Raw genomic sequence first — 22,236 nt, 5'->3', positions numbered from 1 at the left:
AAACAGACATTTAATTAAAGATGTAGGTTGCAGTCATGCAACAATTTACGTACAAATAGTTTTATGAGAAATTATACAGAAATTCAGATAAATATGTGAGTTACAGTCACAAGTTTTATAAAAAATTTGCACAAAGATTTAACTTAAATATGTGCGACAAATAACATATTAATGGTTTTAAAAACAATTTTGTGCAATTCGTGTTTTGCAACTTGCAATGTATTTAATAACATTTTGCACCAACATTTTTTGTCTAGGTCACATTTATGCAAAATTGGTTTTATGAACAATTTGCAACAACTCAAATAAAGGTGTTTTGGATTGTGCAAAAATTTACAAAATTTTTTTTTTTTAGAAAATACGTATTCAATTTATGCTTGAATAATTTTACAAAATAAATAACAAAAGTTAGATTTTTCATAAGAATGGTTCTACACAGTTTACAATGACATTGTGTTCCACTCGTTTTTCAAGATTGAGTACTGATATTGCTTTGGGAGAGTTGTAGCATCATTAATCGTATTCCTCTCAATTGATTTAGATCACATATTTTTTTAGTCAGAGTTGGCTGATGATACATTGAAATTTTGTACCCACCCTGTTAGCACAGAATTTATGAGCGGTGCTTAAATTCAAGGGTGTTATCGGTATTCTTCACACAGTGTTGCAGATTAACACACAACAGCTTTTCTCTCACACCAATAAAATATCTAAGTATTTGTTGAATCTTATGAATGTCATGCAACATCTCTCTCTCTTTCTCTGGGTTTCTCTCTGTATCCTTCTCCTTCTTAGATTGATAAAGATATCAATCTGAAATACAGCCTGTCCACGGACAAAGAGTTGATCACGATAAGGTCTTTGACATTGGGGAAAGTCACAGGTAGGCGGTTTAATTAAACTCCAAGATTAAAGCTGTGGGTGTGGGGCTACTGCTTAACTGACTAATTCACCACACCAACTTGAGATAGTTTGATGGGCAAGAATCTTTCGCTTAGCACTAATTTTGCTATACAGCAAAATCCCCAGTGTTAAATGAACTATCCTGGTGTACATATGGGTCCAGGTGGATCCATATGTACACCAGGAGAGTTCATTTAACTCTGGGGATTTGGGACAAATATCAAATAACCTCCTGTCCACCAATCGCAGTTGAGGTACCGTCTTATTATCGTTCTCAGGTCGGGCTGGTGTAGACGAGGAGGTTCTCCAGGCAGGATCGAAAGGTTTCATTGGTTGTCTGTCTTCAGTTCAGTTCAACCATTTGGCTCCTCTCAAGGCGGCCATATTGAATCGTGGCAGCTCGTTGGTTAGCGTTCTTGGTAACCTGGTAGAGTCAAATTGCGGAGAGCTGGCGGATAAGTCTTCATCCAGATCTTTGTCAGGTTGGTAAAGCTACCATTAGTATCTTACGTTTTCAACAAATTAATGGGATCAAGGTACGGACAACAAATTATAAGAAATGAACCCTACTGTGAGGTAAAAGTCACATCTTTATTTACAATAATCATGGTACCAGATCATATGTAAAAAGTTGAATAGGACATTACAGTATCACACACAAGTTAAGTAAAATTGAATATCAAATAAAGATATTCCATTGCTGTGCTCCTCATACCAGAGTCCTGTATATTATAAAGAGATTTATTTAATTGATGCATAGTTATGTTCTCTTAGAAAATTAAATTACTACGCAAACATTTTCGAAGAAATTTTTAACAGTCAACCCTGAATCCATTTTAGAATGTTTATCCAAAGCAAACTTTAAAAACCTAATTTAGGTATGGAAGCTTGTTTCCGCTACTCAATACTTTTTATTTCTGAATTCTGACTTTTTTTCTCGCAATTGCGAGCTTAGACAGCATGGCATTCAATTTGCGACTTATATCTTGCAATTCTGAAATGATCAGATTTGTGAGATATAAAGTCGCAGTTGCAAGTTATAAAGTAAGAATTGTGAGCTGACTTTTTTGAGGAATGTGGAATAAACTCACAATTGCGAGAAATAAAGTCAGAATTGCTGGATATGATCTCGCAACTGTTAGTTATACAGTCAGAATTGTGAGACATAAACTCGCAATTGTGAGTTATAAAGTTGTAAATGCGGGATATAATCTCGCAATTGTAAGAAAATGTCAGAATTGCAAAATATAAACTCGCAGTGGTGGGAAAAAAAAGTCATTTACCAGTCATTAATTATCTTTTAAATTTTTTTTATTCAATGGCCGAAACAAGCTTCCATATAATGGCTCTATTATTATATTTCAACTTGTTACTCGCCATGAAAATAGCCAAAGAAACTTGCACAACGTTAAAACACCAACCATTCAAACCAACAAACCAGCCAACATTGTCAGGTTGGTATAAAGTCAATGTTCGAATTTAAGGTACCATTTAATGTAATTTCAATATAATTTATTCGTTTTATTCACAGAACACACAGATGCAGGAAGTAGAGGGAAGAAACTTACGAACACTACCCAAAATGATTCTGCTGTAATTGGCGGTATGTGCTTCTTTCCTGCTCCATTTTTTTAAAAGCAAACCTTTTACGAACATTCACAGAATTCTATCTTGTCAACTTTCGGTAAGTTACATTGGTGGTGCAAAAGTTGACACTAAAGGTGCAGTCACATTTAAAAGTCAGTCAATTTTCCAAACCGCAGAACTTGAACACAGGCAAAATCATGCTAAACCCTGATTCATGCATTCCCTTTGTAATGACTGGATTTTGCCCATGGAATTACGGAGTAATGGAAAATGTGACCGTTAACTGTCTGCGATTGGATCGGCACAAGCGCCACTTATTTATTCTGTCTCTCGTAGGTTTAATAGCAGCAGTAGTGCTCATTACCCTCTGTGCCGTGGCCGTGATGACCCGTTTCCTGTACCGCCATCGACACGAACGTACCCGGCAGCTGGCCACCGTCAAGGAGAAAGATCACCAGCCCAGGCCAGAACTCCGATATCGGGCCGAGTTGGATCTACACAGTGCCATGAGAGACAGCAGGAAAGAGTACTTCATCTGACCTGTGGCATACCAAACTCGTGACCCCCACTGAGTCGCTGTGACCCTGTGTTGTGTGCCAACTCAGTGGACAGGGATTGGGGACAGGAAGTCAGCTGAGCCTCGTGGACACAGCCAGTGCCCTTCACCCTCCACTGTCCTTTAGCATCCAGGATTCAGGGAACAGAAAGTTCACAACACTGATACGTTGAATTATAGTGGTGTGCAAGCAGCGTGGCGGATTTTAACAGACCCGGTTCATACTGGTGGTTCTTTGCTGCAGTTTTAGACAAAATGTTCCCAAGAGTTAGAAGATCAGGTGGCTTCAAAGCTCTGAAGCCGTTCCCAAACATGGCCTTCAGCCCTTCGCAGAGAATGGAGAATCAAACGTTTGAAGCGACTCTTTTGCTTTCAGGGCTAATTATTTAACCAGACAACAAAGAGATTACAGAATCGTTTGTGCGCGCACACATGCGAATCACTCTGGCAGACAAACAAACACTCGACGGTCTCCATTCTGTGGACCGTGACCAATCAAACGGCTCTGGTGCTGTACTAATCCGGCACGAATTCAGCCACGGGCGAGCACAATGTAGTGATGCAAATAAAGTGGGTGATGTTACCAGTGGGGCTCTTTCACTTCCTCCTTCCTTTGCTCTGTTTCTACATTCACTCTTGTTTCCTTTCCTAAGGACTAATTGAAATGGCATTCACGATGCGTTTAACCTAACAGTCATGTGACGAACCTCAGAGTGAAAGCAGGAAATAATGACTTGTTTGTATCCATGCTTGTATCCTCGTGAAAAGTGGGTATTACGGGTGGTTGGAGGGGCTGGATTGATGATGTCATGTAAAAAGGAGGCAGACCAAGTTATTATTATTATTTATTTATTTATTTTTGTATTTGGAGTAATTTGAACCAATGATTCATTTGAAATTCAAAAAGACCAAGAACCATTTCATTATGGTTATGTAATATATCTCAGAGCGAAACTGAATATTCAGAAAGAAACAAATAGAGTGGGATGTTTTGTTTTGTTTTATTCAACAAGATTTGATTGGATTGTGAAAAATAGGCTTAAAAAATGGTCAGTAATCAGCTGAAAAATTAAGTGGTATCAGATATGGAATAAGTTAAAGACATTGATATGTGCACAATAAAACCAGTGACATTTGTTTAAAAAAATAGGCCTACATAGTCTCAATTTCCATTTAGACTAGTCATTTTGAGCAATTGAGAAATTTTTAGTATCTCCTGTTGAAACAGGAAATTGAGGCTCGATGTATTAAAGGGCTTTTCCTTTATGCAGTAAACTAAAGGCTTTCGGCTATTTCATGGCTAAATCATGATTTTCAAATGATTTTGCTAATCAATTGTAGTTGGTATCTGGGGGAGGGAAATCCTCAGGCTAATGGATTTTATTGGACTCAAATCTGTGTAGTCCAAGATCAGTCTTGGTCTGTTTTGCTAGTAGATGAAGACCGTAAATGTGAAATGCGTAGAGGTGCTAACCATTTATTTAGTATATTTTTAAAGGTGTGCTAGCATATAAATTGCCTCAAAGCTAATAGACGTGATCTTACAAGCCACAGAACTCCAATTTTGATTTCATGGGCTCTTTAAGGAAAGTTATAGGGTCAATTTAGATTTTATTTTGTCTTTATAGTTTAAGACTAATTTGTACGGTGCATCTGTTTCTGGTGTTATTATACCCTATAAGGATGTTACAGGCCCTAACACGACCCCTAAAATCTGAGGTTAGTGATTGGTTGGAAGATATGTTGTTCCAGAACCAAAAAAAAAAAAGTTGTTGATATGATGTTCTACTTGCATAAATCACGTTAATTGGGTCTCAGCAACATTTTTGCATTGTGAACTCTCTGCCAAGCCTGAAGAACTTGAAATAAGCCCTCAATGTCTCAAAAAAACTGAGAAGGTACATTTTCTTTCACATTTACCTGTGTAAATTCTCATATGCTTTTAAAAAGGGACCACGATTTATTTTCTGGGAACAAAATGTTCCCTGTGAATCCACTGAAAAGAAGTTTTCGCACTGAAGTGCATCACACCAGTCCACAATAAACTCTTTGACTGGGAATATGAGAATTCATTCTGTACTGGTGGGACCTGATTTTATTGCATTATATTCCAGAGAAATCGAGTAATGGAGTCAAAATACCATTCACATCCTTTTAAAGGTTTCCAGGTCTTTCCCGTATGAACCTCAAATATGTCTTAGATCATATTAAGATTTCTTCCTCGCCGCTCTGAGATATAATCTAAATATAATTGGTTCCCGGACTCAACATGATAAAAAAAAAAAAATGTTCTGAACAGGATAGCATAGGAAAGGGTCAAGATGTGCAGATTCCTCTGATAATACCCACAATCCAGCAAATCAAAGCTTCGAGGCGGTATCTAATCATCGCCCCTCCCAACCCCCTCATTTGTCATTTTCAGTGGCGTCAGGACAAAGAATCAGTAATGCTAGATATTTATCTAGCCGTGATCTATGTAAATGTCACTCCTGCAATGGAACAGAGATGATGGATCCTCTCTCAAACAGCCGTGGGCTCAGAACTGAGTCCGATTTACAGCTAAATCCATCTCAGTGTGGATAAACACCAGCCGGAATGTCGAACCACGATTGGTCCGTTCCTCTCATTAGATTTCAGTGCGTCTCATGGAGGTAATGAATCCTCAATCTCAGATATTCATGCCTCCGAAACGGACACGAAGCGGGATGGCTTCCCGAGCAATTTTAGCAGCTCGGAGGAAGTTGTAAGATGTGATGTAGGTTTTTTTAGATCAAGCTGCAAATCACTAGAAGTACAAAAATGGGAACTTTTTTTTAAAGCTGCAGTCGGCAAGATTTTTTTGATCATTTTCACTGAAAGGTCCAATCAGTGCAGGGCTGTGTGAGATCTGACTATCTATCACAGTTTGTGCACACGCCACAGATCAGATCCCCCATCCTCCCACGCGCACAATATCACATGCATACGCCCAAAGTTCGCAGGTGTGTTGGATTGTACGAAGCGTGATGGCGGAGAGAAAAACTATCAATTGTTCTCTATGGGTAGATTAGCCAGGGCAGCCTACCTCCGAGTGGTGTTGATCGATGCTGAAGAGACGGGCGCATTCACAGAAAATCTGGTGCAAACGCACTGACGAGCACACACTCTATGGGAGGGTGCTCTGTGGTAGTAGGGGAGGGGCATGAGAGTTTTAAACAGTCAACATTTTGGCTAAGTCCCCTCAATCTTTCAGACTTGCCAGCTGCAGCTTTAATGGTCGCAGTGTCCAAAAGCCTAGTAAACATTAAAAATGCAGGGGAATTTTTGGGAAATAATTGTTATATTTTAATAGCTTGATTTGGCTTGAAATTGAAAAAAATGAATCACCCCAAAAATTATAAAAAATTTGGTTACAGTAAGTCCTTTTGCATATTGGGTTATTTTAGTATTTATCATATTATAGTATTTATTAGTTTACTTTTATTAGTATATTTCAGTTTTCATTTGTTTTAGTAATTTTTTTATTTGTTTATATATATATATATATATATATATATATATATATATGTTTAGATCACTGTAAAAAAAACGTTGCTAGCTTTAATTGTGTAAGTGCAATGCACTTGAAAGTAATTTCAACTTAAATTACATCAAAATGACTTAAAAATGTGTTGAATCTTGTATAACTTATAAAAAAGTTGAAAACTGCTTAACTTCTTTTGTTGAGTTAAAGCAATGTAAAACTTATGTTGTCATAACTTACTGATCATATATATTTTTTTTACAGTGAACTTATTTTATTTCAGGTAGTTGCCATAAAAATATTTCTAATTTTCATTTGTTTTTTTAATCTAAAATGTATGTTGTATTTTTTTCAGCCTTATTTCGATTATCGAAAACATTTTAACAGTTTTAGTTAACAATAGCAACACTGATTGCACATGAACATCACTTAAATAGGCTATAGTTAGATTCAAATATTTACTAAATTAAAAGAAAATTTTGAAAAAGAAAAAAAATCTCTAGAACATCTAGCCCATTCACCTGCTTTTCATCAAATAATTTAGTACTATTGGGTGAATGTTGTCGCCTAGTTAACTTTCATGAGCCACTGTTGATAAGGTTTATCAACTCGTTCCTTCTCCAATGATATCCGTAAAAACATAAGTTTCCACAAGGTTTGACCTGTTAGTATATCTTAGCCTTTGTGAATTTCCACCGAATGCAGGAATATGAAGTAGTAGCTGTTTTTGAAGGACCCAGAGTATTGTGTTTGTAGCCATGGCAGTTGTGTTATGCTGTTTTGTAGATGTTTGCTGAAATTCGCAGAATTCACCAAGCTGCTGTCACGTAATGCACACGGCTCTCTTCCTCCATAACAAGCCAGAGTACACCAGTTCCGGTACACCAGAAAGCACTAACAAATAACACCTTTCACAGAGGAAAAAATCTTATGTTGTTATCCGAACAGTCTTGGTTGCTTGACATTCTGCTGAATGTCACGGGTCTGCTAAGATTCTAAGAAAAAAAAAAGGAAAAAAAAACTGCAGTCGGTTGCCTAAACTAAGTGCATTTAAATCTTTGGTGCACTTTATATTAGGTGTCTTTAAGTATGTACTAACATTTAAATGAATCATTTGATACAATGCACTTATTGTACATGCATGTTTTAAAAAATACCTGCATGTAATTACAGCTGTAATTAATTTCTGTAATTACATCTATATTTACACTGTTGAACCTACTAATACCACCAAACCTGTTCCTAACCTGAACAGTATCCCACCTCAATAGCAGTAAAAGTGTTTTGCAATGCAATATGAACGCAATAAGTACATTGTACTCATTTTCCTGTGTAAGCACATAGTTGTTAAGGGCACCTAATATAAAGTGTGTCCAAATGTTTTATTAACATGACAAATCACTGATCACGTTATGGACTATAATATACACTAATTACTGACTAATTTTAGGCTTGTTTTATATGGTTAGAATTATACAAGTGTACTGTCAATAAATGTATATTTAATTAATAATAAAAAACAGAGACATTTTTGTAGCTTTATGTGGTGCATTTATGTGTCTTGCTTTCTTCTAACCACAATGTTTATTAGTAATGGTTATGTTAGAAAAGATCTTGACATGCATTGAGAAACTGTCTCGGCCTTGACAGGAACAAACAATTGGTTTTGTTCTTGTGGGTTTGCGTTCATTAAGCAAGTGTCAAGTGTTAGAAATGGTTGCTTTGGACAATTTTTTGTTTATTTTGCACTGGGTGAGTTATTACATTTTGTCCTAACTTGTTATCCTGCTTTTTTTGTAGCTCAACAGGCGCTGGTCAACCGTATTGGTGTGAATGTTCAAAATAACTGTTTTTTTTTTTTGTTTGTTTGTTTTGTTGTTTTTTTGCTGTACGGATGAACGTACTGTACTGTAAGTCATACAGGTTTTGATGATATGGGGTGAACTATTCTTAAAATAATTGATCTGTCCTTGGTAAACGTGAAATGATGTGAAGAGACAAAAATCACAGCCAATCAGAACATATTTGATGTTTAAATTACAGCTGTATGGTCTTTTGGACCAATTAGATTTTACTTTGGGAGGAGCTACAGGCGTGACTTGGCAGAAGAGACTAAAGGTCCGTTCACACCAAGGACGAAACTTTAAGATAACGATAAAGATATAGTTATAAAATTCGTTCTCGATATTAAAGAATAGCAGGACAAAAACTCAAACATTTACGATAAGTTAGCAATTGACATTTTATCGGGGTGTACCTAATTATGATGTCATTTTTTCTGCATTCTTCAACATTTTGTTAAACAATCCCATTTTGAGTTGCATTAAGTAAAAAAAATGAACTATACACGTGGTCCTAACTAGTCACGATAGTCACGTCAAGTTTTGATTTTTGTAGTTGCCATTGAAAGCGAAATATTGCACATTGTGAATAAATCAGCCACTCAGTACAAACAATACTGCTATATACAGTGAAATCTGCATGTATGCCATGGCACAAATAGACCAGAAGTTAGCGACTGACACTTTATTGCGTCGTACAGTACCCTGCTTTCATATCGTGTTTTTCTGGCTAAACGTTTCAGTAAACAATAAAAATGTTCGCCTTCTCCAAACCAGTCATGATGTGTAAAATTTTGAGTATTATGTTTATTATTGTCTTCACTGAAAACAAATGTAACCATCTTTAAAGCTCAGGGAAGAGGCGGAAACCGGCGAATGTTCAACAAACTAATCATAAAATAAACAAACAACAAAACGAAAGTAAAGCTGCAGCCCCTCACGGACGACTGCTGCATATAAACATAACAAAACAACAACATAAATTCCAGGCCTGGTCCTCTCTCGTCTTGCACTGTCTACACTCCTCCTTTTATCCTTCCCACGGCTCTCGGCCCCGCCCTGCTTGACACAGCGAAATATTTATTAACCAAATTACAATGATCAAAAATATATTTTGACAAAATGTTTGACGACACTGACTTGCGCAACTACCCAGGTCAAAAACTTTTAGTAAGGAAATGATTTGCCGCTCGGTCAGCGCGTAATATTATATAAATGTAGTCCCATGCCAAATTCCGCTGTAATGTCTATTCCCTTCATGTAAAGTGCTCATCTAGAATCTACTACTATCCCATTGAATATGATCTCTTGGAGTTGAACCTGGGACGACTGTCGTATTCGAGTTTCTTCATTCCGATGCAACAAAGCCTCAGACGCTGATGTTGAAAGAAAAAAATAAATGTATCAAGATCGGTTAAAAGCTTTTTGGAGGAGAATTCAGCATCGAATGCAGGCAGCACTTTCAGGACTGTATCAGGTATCCGAGTGTCAGGGAAAATAAAGTCCAGGTGAATGTTGCAAGGTAATTCTGAGTCCCTAATGCAGAAAGACAGACAGGAAGGGATATGGTGTCAAAAGCAACCATCTAACAAGTTGTAGGACAAAAGGTTGAGTGTATCAACTAATGGGGAGGAAAAATTGAGGTCTCTTTTTATTTTTATTTTCAACCTATTGTGCTGGAAGATAAGGCGGTATTCATGTCACCGTTTCCAACAGCCAAAATTAATATTTTAATGTTTAGTTTTGCTCTCTCTTTCGCTCTCTTGTATCTATCAGCACGGCTCTTTTAGTGGGCGTATGGTTGTTGAAGTGGGAACTGTACTTTGATAATTCAAGTCTGTAATGAGTTGACGAGTAGGTGGGAACATATAGACTCCCACAGTTCGCTTGTTTGCAGGTGGTCTCCAGTGCCAGGGTTCAATTGCTTGGTTCAAACCAGAATTTGATTCCACCCCCTCAGCTTCTAGTCCCTGCAGGTCACCTTCACATTTTAGTGTTTGACTATTAACCATGGTTCGTTTGCATCATCAGCATGATTTGTGTAGTTAGGTAGAGACTCGGGAATAGAATGCATTTGTATTCAGTTGGAGAAAAAAATAAAAAACAGCCATAATGAAGAGTCTATATGACAGGCAGATTGAGAGGAGGGGTTGAAAAAAAGAGATCTCGATGATGTCATCAGAAAAAAATATATAATTTTAGTGTAGAGCAAGATGTTATATTTTGATTATAAACTTAAATAGGGTAGATTTTCATTTCATACACATTGGCATTTGTACTTGTCTATTGCAAATGTATTTGCTATTTAAAGCACTTGCTCTTGCTCTTATTATTGTTTGAACTGAACTTCCCTTGAGATACAAATCTTTCATTAATGCTTTTGCTTTTAGATTTGTCGACAATTAGCCGGCAAAAGAGATTCAGTTAATTCAGATTTGAATGCTTCTGAATTTAATTTTCGTGACTCTCATTCAACGTATATAAGGCTAAATAATATTGATTAAATAGTATGGTTTATTCATTTGTATAAGATGGAGGGTCACTTTTAGGATCCTCTGTAGGAAACATGACGCTAAGCTCTTTATTATCTAATATGGATTTTTATTTCGATCAAAAATATTACCTGAATACATAAGCTGCTTATAATCAAAAGAGCTCAACACATTTTCTAGAACGTGTTTATTTTGTTTCTGCAAAATTGCTTAATGCAATGCTGCTAATAGCATCTCTAACCACTACAGCTAGAAATAGGTTTTCTGTTTACACAAAAATGGCGTTTGGGTCAGTTTACTTATCATAATGTTACTGAAATGAATAAAAAATAGTGATGTTTGCAGCAAGGTGGGTAATGGGGTAAGTGACTGCTGGGTAATAATGACAGTTTAGCATTTGCATGTATGCTAATGTGTAACTGTTCGGAATTGTGTTCATATGCAAAACTAGGAGTAATTTCATGTTTTCAAGTTTTGTTTGTTATTTTCAAGCTTCAATGCATACCATGTCCTAGCCTAGCGCATTAAAGCAACACAACAGGCTGTTAGTTTGTTTTTCTGTTATGTTGTGACTAGCAGTACAATCTCATTTGTCCGAAACTCACTTCAAATAGCTGTATTTTAAATTGCACTGCATTTTGCTATTTGTACCCCTTTTCTAATTCGTACACAGCCAACGCATTGCCATGCTGTTATCAACATAAAATGTATCCTACTAAATTTGTAAAGCAAATCTGGTGTAAAAAGTCTGTCTGGCTAGGAAACAGTGTAAATGTATTAGCATATGCTGGCATAGCTAGAGTCAGTGCTAACATGGTCACGTAGCAATAAACCATGTGCAACTAGCCACAGTTCTAATCATAAAAAACTCATGATAATCCATTTATTTGTCAGATAAAGAATTGAATTCGCCTTACGAATTGCATTGAGCACTTGCTAAAATTAAAAAGTAGTGACTCCTGCTGTGTAATAGAGTTTGAAAAATGGATGGGGATAAAAAATAGCAGACTGAAACACTCAACGCCCATCTGAGAGGGCGGAGGTGAAGTGTTACGAAGCATCAAACTCCCACTCGCCGCATATAGATGGGATTTAACCAGAGCAGAAGTGATGGCAGCCGTTGTGGCCACATATCAGCTTTTAATTTAAAGCTGGGCCTTCAACCAGTAATTTCATTAAAATGAGTCCAAGAGCAGTTGAACTCAGCCGTAACTATCTTGCATCATCATTCAAACCTGCAGAAACACTCTCTCCTCCTGATGTACGACCCCTCTCGTCAAATCGATCATCTCTCTGGTTTTCTGTCTCCTGCCTAAAACCTCTGCCTCTCAGCTCAGAACAAATCCAACTAATGGCTTCACACCGCCATCATTTATAAATGCACACCTCTGGCATTCTTTCCCATTCCCTTTTTTTTCTTACTTTCTATGTTCCCTTCAATGTTTTAAGGTGAAGGGCATATCATTCATGAATCAAAGTGTCACCTGTCTGAGACAGGCGTAGATCAGCAAGGCTTGATTTAGTGCTAAATTGCGCAAGTGTTCAAAGTTAAGTGAGTAAATGTTGACAAGATTGAATCATGCAGCATCAGAAGGTGTGATGGATGTAAAGGATTATGGATAAATGTATGATGTTCGTATCTAAATGCATTTGTCTACTGGAATAGTTCAACCAAAATGAAAATGGTCATCATTCCTTCTCCAGAGGGAGTCAAGGTTTCATAGGTGTTGGAATTAAATCATAAAAATATGTCATGTTAATGTATTTGTTTTTTCAATATATAACTATTTTAAAGTGTTATTTATTTACTGTATTTAAAATACCACTATTTTGCAGTGGTAATTAAATATTGGCAACTAATTTACAGTGTTATTAATTAGTAATTAGTTAGTTATTAACTATTTATGGTGTTTATGGTGAGACTTTTTCCAACTTCTCGGGTTTTTGCCCTGAGAAAAAGGCCCCCATAATCACAAAATTTGTCTCCTTTAGAGCTTCAGAACAAATTTGTTCAATAGTGTTTCAAAATACGCTCAGATTTGCCAAGAGACCAAAACAGAAAAAGGTCCCAATAATCTCACATTTGTCTCCTCTAGACTTGGGCTTCAGAGGAAATCTCAATAGTGTCTCAAATTGGCTCAGATTTGCCAGGAGACCAAAAAGAAAGAGGCCCAATAATCTCTAATTGGTCTCCTCTAGAGCTTAAGAAGAAATATCAATAGTGTCTCAAAATACGCTCAGAATTGCCAAGAGAACAAAGGCCCCAATAATCTCAAATTTGTCTCCGGAGTTTTAGAAGAAATCTCAACAGTGTCTCAAAATTCAGATTCAGATTTGCCAGAAGACCAAAGAGAAAAAAAGCTCAATAATCTCAACATTTTTCTCCTCTAGAGCTTCAGAACAAATTTCAATAGTGTTTCAAAATACGCTCAGATTTGCCAAGAGACCAAAAAGAAAAAGGTCCAAATAATCTCAAATTTGTCTCCTCTAGACTAGGGCTTCAGAAGAAATCTCAACAGTGTCTCAAAATCTGCTCAGATTTGCCATGAGACCAAAAACAAAAAAGGCCCAATAATCTCACATTTGTCTCCTCTAGATGTTTCAGAACAAATTTTAATAGTCTCAATTTGCGCTCAATTTGCCAAGAGACCAAAGAGAAAAAAGGCCCCAATAATCTCAAATTAGTCTCCAGAGCTTCAGAAGAAATCTCAACAGTGGTCTCTTGGCAAATCTGAGCACATTTTGAGACAATAAAATAGTCTATAATGAAATATCAAATTTTATTACAAGCATTTTTCATTAAAGAGTTGCCATCCACATTCATTTAATTCCTATATATTCTTACCCCATCAACAGTTGACTAAATCCTTTCTCCTAATGATCTTTAGGAGCAATATCTGAGACAAAACTAAGCACAATCTTTTACAGGTTCTCTGGACTGAGTTGATGTTTTATAGTTAACTTTAGCAAACTTTTGTGCCAAAGAAACAAAAATACAGTTTATCAGGGAGCCGTTCTTATCAACAAGGGTGTTTTGATGGTCTTTTACCCTTTAAAACATATTCTGTAGGTTCTGTGCCCCGACATATGCTGACTCGTTCATTCTGAGAGGAGTTTCAGCAGAGCAGGTGGAAGAGAGATAGAACATAACCCAATGTGTCATTGAAAAAAGAGACAAACATCTGTCACAGTGCTATCTCAGCTCTAAAACGCCTCTCCGTCTCTGCCTCACACACACATAATACAGAGCAGCGATAGGGCACACTAAACTACTTTATAAACACACCCGAAAACAAACCTGTCAGGTTGCTCCCGGAACAATATATATTTAAAAAGAGACAAGTACAAAAAGAGAAGAGGGAGAAAAGGTAAAATCTTTCAGAAAGGAAACTATGTGGGGGTGATGCAGTGTGTCACTAATTTTTATATTTTCTACAGGAAACAACTGTGCAAAACTCATTTTTACTGCTAGGATGTTCATATTACCTATGATGTTCTGGCCTCCAGATATGACTCTAATCCACATGGAAGCCCGTTTCTGCCTCAGAGTTAAAAAGTCCCAATCTCTTGTAATTGGGACTTTATATCTCCCAATTATGACTTAATAAAGTATCTCATATTTGGGACTTTATTGCTCACAATATGACTTTATATCTCACAGATGAAGATTTATACCAAATTATATGATTTAATTTCTTGTATTATGTCTTTATATCTCTCAATTGTGACTTTATTTTTCCCAATATGACTTTATATCTCACATCTCTCAATTATGACTTTATTTCTCCCAATATGACTTTATATCTCACAAGTCACAATTATGACTTTTCATCTGACATTTATGACTTTATATCTCATAACATGACTTTATATCTAACCATTGTGACTTTTTTTCTCCAAATATGACATTACATTTCTAAATATTGACGTTATATCTCAAAATATGACTTTATATCTCACAATTACATTTATAGATCTCAGGATTTACTTTTTATCTCACAACAATTATGACTTTTCAACTGACATTTATGACTGTATATCTTGTAACATGACTTTATATCTCAATATTGTGACTTTATTGATCCCTCTATGACTTCATATATCTAAATATTGACTTTGTCTCAAAATATTACTCTATCACAATATGACATTTATATATGAAATGTCATATTGCTATATATAGCTAAATGAATAAATGTAACTATATCTCATTATTGACTTATCTCACAATATGACTATATCTCACTATTGTGACTAGTTCTCTTAATATGATTATATATCTCAAAATATGACATTATATATTTAATTATTTATTGCTCACAATATTAACACATCTCATATCATGACTTTTCTCAGAATTATGACTGATCTCTCATATGAGGTCTAATAATATGAATTTGTATATGGTGCCTTTTTCTCCCAATATGACTTTATATCTCATATCTTCTCACAGTGTGGTTTTATTTTATTTATTTTTCAAATTCACTTATTTTATGTTTTACTCAAAGGCTTCATAAGTCCTTTCCTAAAAAAGGTACAAAAGCTGTCACTGGGGCAGTACCCTTCAAAAGTACCCTTCTAATATGTACCATTTAGGTACTAATATGTGCACTTTTGGTACCAATATGTACCTTTGAGGGACTAATATGCTGTCTTTAGGTACAAATGTGTGTATGTTGGAAAAGATACTGCCACAGTGACAGCTTTTGTATCTTTTTTTTCTGAGAGTGATGCTGAACTATTTGATGTCTCTGTAGCACAAACACTATGTGATGAGTAAAACTCATTAAACTTTGATAATTGAGAATAAACAATGGCAATTAGCTAATGAATCACTCTACTTGTTTGGATTTTTGTAAGTAATTTGCCCTTGGTCAACTTAAACAGCACAAATCTGTGGATTCAATCAGGGAATGCTGTAGGTAAGTAAGACATGTTGCTGGGTCAACATATTTTGTTGATCCTGAAACAACATTACTGTCTGAAAACGTAGTCCGACCTCTAAACCTAACCTTACTCATAAGTTATCCCTAAAATCAGAGGGACATGATAGGTGAATAACACTGATGTAGAAGCACCAAACCCTGATTATAAGCCTAAACATGATACAAACTGTAAACCTGTCCCTCAAATCTGATTGGTTGAATGGAATGTTGCTCCAGGATCAACAAAGATGTTGCACTTGGTGAAATCACGTTCACTGGGATGGCATGATGTAATTTCACACAAGGAAAACTGCAGTAAATCATAGGCTACATAACAAGTCCCAACCGAACTGACAACAACCGGCGCTGCAAAAAATGTGTCAAACAAGTCACGAAAGAAAGATGTGGAAGTAGCTCCTTCACAACCTAAAGCCTCTGTGTAGGAATTGTTGTAGGTATTCCCTCAGCTCAACATGAATAAATTAGCACGTTTAAATCAAAGTGTGGTAAAGACTCTCTTCCATGCCATTTCCCTCATCACTTCAGGAAAATTGAAATGCTGCGCATTTGACTAAAACCAGTTTGTTTCGTTCGCTAAATGACTGTTTTCTGGCTATATTATTGGCAATACTTTGAGAGAAACACTTTTATAATCTGAAAACAATGTTTATCGTGCAAAGTTGTATAGTGTTAATGTGACATTTAGTAAAGAGTATGAGGACAGACCTCCTATTATTTCTGGACGAGTCGGCACATCAGCAGTGTTTGGCGTTGGATATGTGACTAGGTGTTTTCCGAAGTCTTTCCCATCTCTGCCCTGCAGGTTGCCCAGAAACACTGAGAAATTTCTGCATTTGGCTCTTTAAAACGCGGAGAGAAATATCCTTCAGAGTTGGTCTGCTAGCCGCCAGCCTCAAACCATCTCATTATATCTCCCTCTCTAACCTGCTATTTGCACTTATTTCCATGTGCAATATTGTGCATGTCCCTGAGGACATGTTAGGGCAAATATAACTGACACGTGATATAGTTTTCCAAAACTGACTCGTTTAGACGCCTAATAACGTATGTTACAAAACAACTTTTAATTGGCTGCAATGATCTTTTAAAGAGTTTTATTTACAGTAAGTGATATAGTGTGAACTTTTTATTCAGTTCAGTTAAGGATAGGAAAGAAAACAATAACGCTAATAGGCCTACTTAACTTTTTTCCTTTTTTTGCTGAATTGAGAAAATGTCTTTTGTGTGTATGACTCAGTAATAGGAAAGTCTGACTCCTCGGGATTCACTAAGAACAGATTATGCAGAGAAATTATACAAACACAATCTCCAAGGTGAGAACCACTGAGACCAAATAATTGATAAATCGTTCAGATAAGTTTTTTTTCAACTGATTGAACTGATTCATTGAAAAGGTCTAATTTGGACATAAATCAGTCAATTCTAATATGAATGACGTAAAGAATTTGCCTTCTCGCAGCTCTGATAACGGAGACTAAAGTCTGTTAGCATAGATGCCAGAGGAGTTGAAAAGTAACTGAATGAACTCAACTGAAAATAGATTAATTGATTATCCATTCAAGATGAAAAAACTTTTTATCTTTTATGAACAGCCACGTCATTTTGAAAGGTTCAGCAAATGAATGCAAGATTTGAAAGCTGATTTTGCAATATTTGTCCGCCAGCTAGACTGCGAGTGCTCTTGCCCAAATGGCATTACCTTCAGTGCAATAACAAATAATGAAAACAATATTTCCTGTGCCTCTTTGAGGCTCCTTATTTATTTGATGATTATCTTTTTGTGAAACATAAACCCTTTTTTATGAATTTGATATTAAGAATTTGTCACAAAAAATACTTGGACCGAATGTGAGCTGCTTGTGACAAGCTGCACGATTGTGCTAATTTTGCCCTTAGGAAATAGTTTTACGTGTCAGCGATTGTGTTTTGTGTATTTGTACGGGAAACAGAGACCCTTTGAGGAAGGATCAGTATTGATCGTGTACAGTTCGTCTACGGCAGAGGCATCTCTGATTGAGGCTCTTGAAGGGACATTTGCACTATATTACGTTCGATTTCTCTAGAGTGCAAGTCGGCCTATTGTGCTCTTTTCTGCCGGCAGTAAAATCAATTAAAAGCGTCAGTGGAGACGACCTGCAACTTGGCAACAAAGGGCCTGAAAAAGAAAAGAGTACATATAGATAGCATTGATTAAAGTGAGAGAGATAACTTCGAAAACAGTCCACATGCTGCAGCAGGCTACTAAACAGTGTGAGGCTTGAATTCTTTAAAATGTCCTACGATTTGACATTTGCCTCGCAGTAAATAGGCCTACTAATAAATAACTAAGTTTTTTCCTGCATTATAATAGATGCTATGATGCTAATGTGTTGCAAGTAGTGTTTTTAGCACATGTAGCTGCTAGCGTGTTGCTAGGTTTTCTCCTTACGGTTAGTAAAGTCCACAAGTTTGTATTTGAAATTACAAGCAAATATGTACTTCCACAAGCAGTGCAAGCAGTCTATTTAGCCGTATTAACTTTGCTAATGATTCCTCTCAAAGTTCATGAGCAAAATGACATCTTAAAATAAACAACACCTGACAGATTCATTATTCAGTTGTCAGTTCTTTTCAAAACATCTTTCCTGAGGCAGTATTTGCTCTGCAAAAACATCCTGAAGATTTAAGATGGAAAACACCGCTAGCCAGCTGAAGCGAGTGACTGTTAACAATGCTAACACCAATTACTCACAGCTGAGAGTTAAAAAAGAAAAGGGGAACAACTAAAATCCCTGATTGACTGCTCGAGGGACCGGACACTAATGAAACAATCTTTCCTTCGCTAGCTCTCACTGGCAGGCGGAGAAATGGGAGTGAAAGGGAAGACACCAAATTACCAGGCACCTTTATCTGCACACTCCCAGGTTGGGTGTGATTATACGTTGTGTGGGGTAATGATCATGACTGCAGGCGAGTCTTTATTCTAAAGTGTCTCTGTCTTTTAGGCCCAAGCCTACGGCAGCAGCTGAGTGACTTTGATCTGGCAATCAGCAAGGTGGAGAAAAAGAAGATGAGGAAAATGACATTTTTAATAGCCTGCTTCCATTTGAGGGATGCAACTTGAGGTTTGTATGTTCTGTATGAAAACTTTTCTTAGAAAGACACAGGCATCTACTTTAGAATCAAAATACTATTCAGATGAGATAAGAATCTTTTTTTCTGTCTACATGAATAGTTCATTTTTTTCCTCTCGGTGTAATCAGTATTTTTTTCTGGGCTAAATAAATTGCAATTCTCAGATGACACGCCCTCAAACCGCCCACAGTTCACTTGACTGTCTGATGCATATAGCACAAAACTGAAAAGCACTTTCACAGCCTGGCAAGCTCGATAGATAGATTACATGCCAGTCAGATGGAAAGAGGTAAACGTTGTTAGAAGACATGTAGTTGTTAGAAATCCATATTTACTTAATTTACACCGTGTTCCAAATTATTATGCAAATTGGAATTAATTGTCATAAACATTAAATATTTGGTTTTAAAATCAAACTCATGGATGGTATTGTGTCTCCGGGCTCTTTGGATCACTGAAATCAATCTCAGACACCTGTGACAATTAGTTTGGTAGGTGAGCCCAATTAAAGGAAAACTACTAAAGAAGGATGTTCCACATTATTAAGCAGGCAACAGGTTTCAAGCAATATGGGCAAGAAAAATGATCTCTCTGCTGTCGAAAAGCGTCAAATAGTGCAATGCCTTGGACAAGGTATGAAAACATTAGATATTTCACGAAAACTTAAGCGTGGTCGTACTGTGAAGAGATTTGTGGCTGATTCAGAGCACAGACGGGTTCGTGCAGATAAAGGCATGATGAGGAAGGTTACTGCAAGACAAATTCATCGGATTAAGAGAGCACCTGCTAAAATGCCATTACAAAGCAGCAAACAGGTATTTGAAGATGCTGGTACCTCTGGAGTCCCGCAAACCTCAAGGTGTAGGATCCTCCAGAGCTTTGCAGTTATAAACCTACTATTCGGCCACCCCTAACCAATTCTCACAAGCAGAAACTGTTGCAGTGGTCCCAGAAATACATGAAGACTAATTTTCAAACAGTCTTGTTTACTGATGAGTGCCGTGCAACCCTGGATGGCCCAGATGGATGGAGTAGTGGATGGTTGGTAGATGGCCACCAAGTACCAATAAGGCTGCGACGCCAGCAAGGAGGTGGCGGAGTCATGTTTTGGGCCGGAATCATGGGCAGAGAGCTGGTAGGCCCCTTTAGGGTCCCTGAAGGTGTGAAAATGACCTCGGCAAAGTATATAGAGTTTCTGACTGACCACTTTCTTCCATGGTACAAAAAGAAGAACCGTGCCTTCCGTAGCAAAATCATCTTCATGCATGACAATGCACCATCTCATGCTGCAAAGAATACCTGTGTGTCATTGGCTGCTATGGAGAATAAAAGGAGAGAAACTCATGGTGTGGCCCCCATCCTACCCTGACCTTAACCCTATTGAGAACCTTTGGGAGCATCTTCAAGCAAAAGATCTATGAGGGTGGGAGGCAGTTCCCATCAAAACAGCAGCTCTGGGAGGCGATTCTGACATCCTGCAAATAAATTCAAGCAGAAACTGTCCACAAACTCACAAGTTCAATGGATGCAAGAATTGTGAAAGTGATATCAAAGAAGGGATCCTATGTTAACATGTAACTTGGCCTGTTAGGATGTGTTTGATTAAAATGGCTTTTGATTTCAGTAAATATGATCTCCTTATGCTGCCAATTCAACAAATGACCATTTTCAGTTCTTTACAACCTATAAAATGTTTTCAAACTCTGCTGTGCATAATATAATGGAACAGTGCATTTTCAGTTTTTTATTTTTTTAAAAAAATACTGTTTTCGTTGGATGGTTTGTTCAATGAAATTCGACTTATACCCTAAAAGTTAGTCACTTGGAAATTATACTGACTGTCATTTGCATCGACTGTTTAGGAAAATCAGTGTAAAATAGCATTTGCATAATTATTTGGAATGCGGTGTAAATGGCTCATGAGAATAATGCAAGTCACACTATTGTTTGTTGTGGTTATTGCATATGTTGCATTCCTTCATAAAGTTACCAGCCACATTATTTGCTCACAAAGCCGTCTATAAAATATATGGTGGTGTTCATAAACTCATCTAACCCCACCAAAAAACAAACATGACTTCCTACCATCTCACAGTGGGTCTCCACAACACTTTTATTGATAAACCAGATACCATACAAACAAAGAAGTATTAAATCTCAAACATAATAACAGTGATAGTAAGAATTCCATGTTTCTTTCTATAAATGTCAGCGAAAATGTCAGATTTAATCATGCAGGTGGCATTACTTCTGTTAGCACGCCGCAGTCGGACAATAATCTGTTTACTTGAGAATTCGTATTCGTACCATTTTAAAAAGATTTAGCTCATGTTATGTGAGAGGCTTTGATATGAAATGTCAACTGCAATTTGTCATATCTCTGAGGAAATCATTCGATTCACCTTCTCACCTGACTAATAAGGTTGACTGGACAAACATGTGAATAAAAAATAAACATGAATGTCTCATCACATTGACTAGTCACCGCTTTCCTGGCTCAGAAAATGGCTCAGTCACTTTACAACAACATGCTTTACTGGTGCGTGCTATTTTAACTTTAAAAAAGTTAGTATTTGTGATCACTTGTATCACATTTTAATTACTTACACTCAGTTTGACTGGCATCACAAATCCCTTTGCTACAACCAATAAAATCTCATTGCAGTTCGTAACTGTTTTACATGAAACAATTTCATACAAAACTGTCCACTTAGTAAAATTAGTTATGTTTTCCTGTGAGATTAAACTGCTATAACCACAGTTTAGACAGACAGACAGACAGACAGACAGACAGGTGAGCAGGTATCATCCAATCCATTACAGATGGATAAAATCCCACCTATTATTTATTTTTTTTTACGTACAATTTGTGTTGGTTTGGAGACAAAGATATGATGAAGCCTGATATATTGACTAAGGTGAGATGCTGCAAAGAATCCCGTGCACTATATCTTGGCTGTGTCCTTTGCCCCCTGCCACTCGCCGTCTGTGTGTCTGACCTGCTGGACGGGCAGCGCTTCTCCGATATTGGGGTCAGCTGAGTGTGTCTTTCCTGAGCGGAGGATGAGCTACTCAGGGAAAATGTGCCACCTCAGGGACTAGAAACGCCACAGTTGCAAGTTCCAGATTATGGTCTATATTCCTCTGCTGGGTCTGATGGCTGTGTATTTTTTTTCTGCTAAGCTTGTATTTATGTCTCACAGTTGGCGGTGGGAGCCGATCAATTTTTAGATCACCGCAGCTACACGATTCTAATTTAATTCCCACCTGCTGTCTACAAAGCAGAGTAGTCTTT

The 22,236-nt window shown here is 37.0% G+C and overlaps 1 protein-coding gene across 1 annotated transcript in view; it reads left to right on the top strand.

The window, feature by feature from the left end:
- The window catches only part of cntnap5b (contactin associated protein family member 5b), a 67,318-nt gene extending 62,200 nt beyond the window's left edge, over window positions 1-5,118 (top strand). Inside the window, exons 22-25 of the mRNA XM_077226209.1 lie at window positions 796-883; window positions 1,182-1,385; window positions 2,435-2,506; window positions 2,827-5,118. Coding sequence (XP_077082324.1) covers window positions 796-883; window positions 1,182-1,385; window positions 2,435-2,506; window positions 2,827-3,029 — 567 coding nt within the window. The 3' untranslated portion in view covers window positions 3,030-5,118. The remainder of the gene's footprint in view (window positions 1-795; window positions 884-1,181; window positions 1,386-2,434; window positions 2,507-2,826) is intronic.
- Window positions 5,119-22,236: the final 17,118 nt, after the last annotated feature.

This window comes from Siphateles boraxobius, unplaced genomic scaffold (genome assembly GCF_051911475.1).
Source record: "Siphateles boraxobius isolate OS27281-9 unplaced genomic scaffold, OSU_SipBor_1 13, whole genome shotgun sequence".
In the NCBI taxonomy this organism is placed as follows: Eukaryota; Metazoa; Chordata; class Actinopteri; order Cypriniformes; family Leuciscidae; genus Siphateles; species Siphateles boraxobius.
The sequence above is the reverse complement of the archived record's forward strand: the minus strand, read 5'-3'. Positions and strand labels throughout refer to the sequence as shown.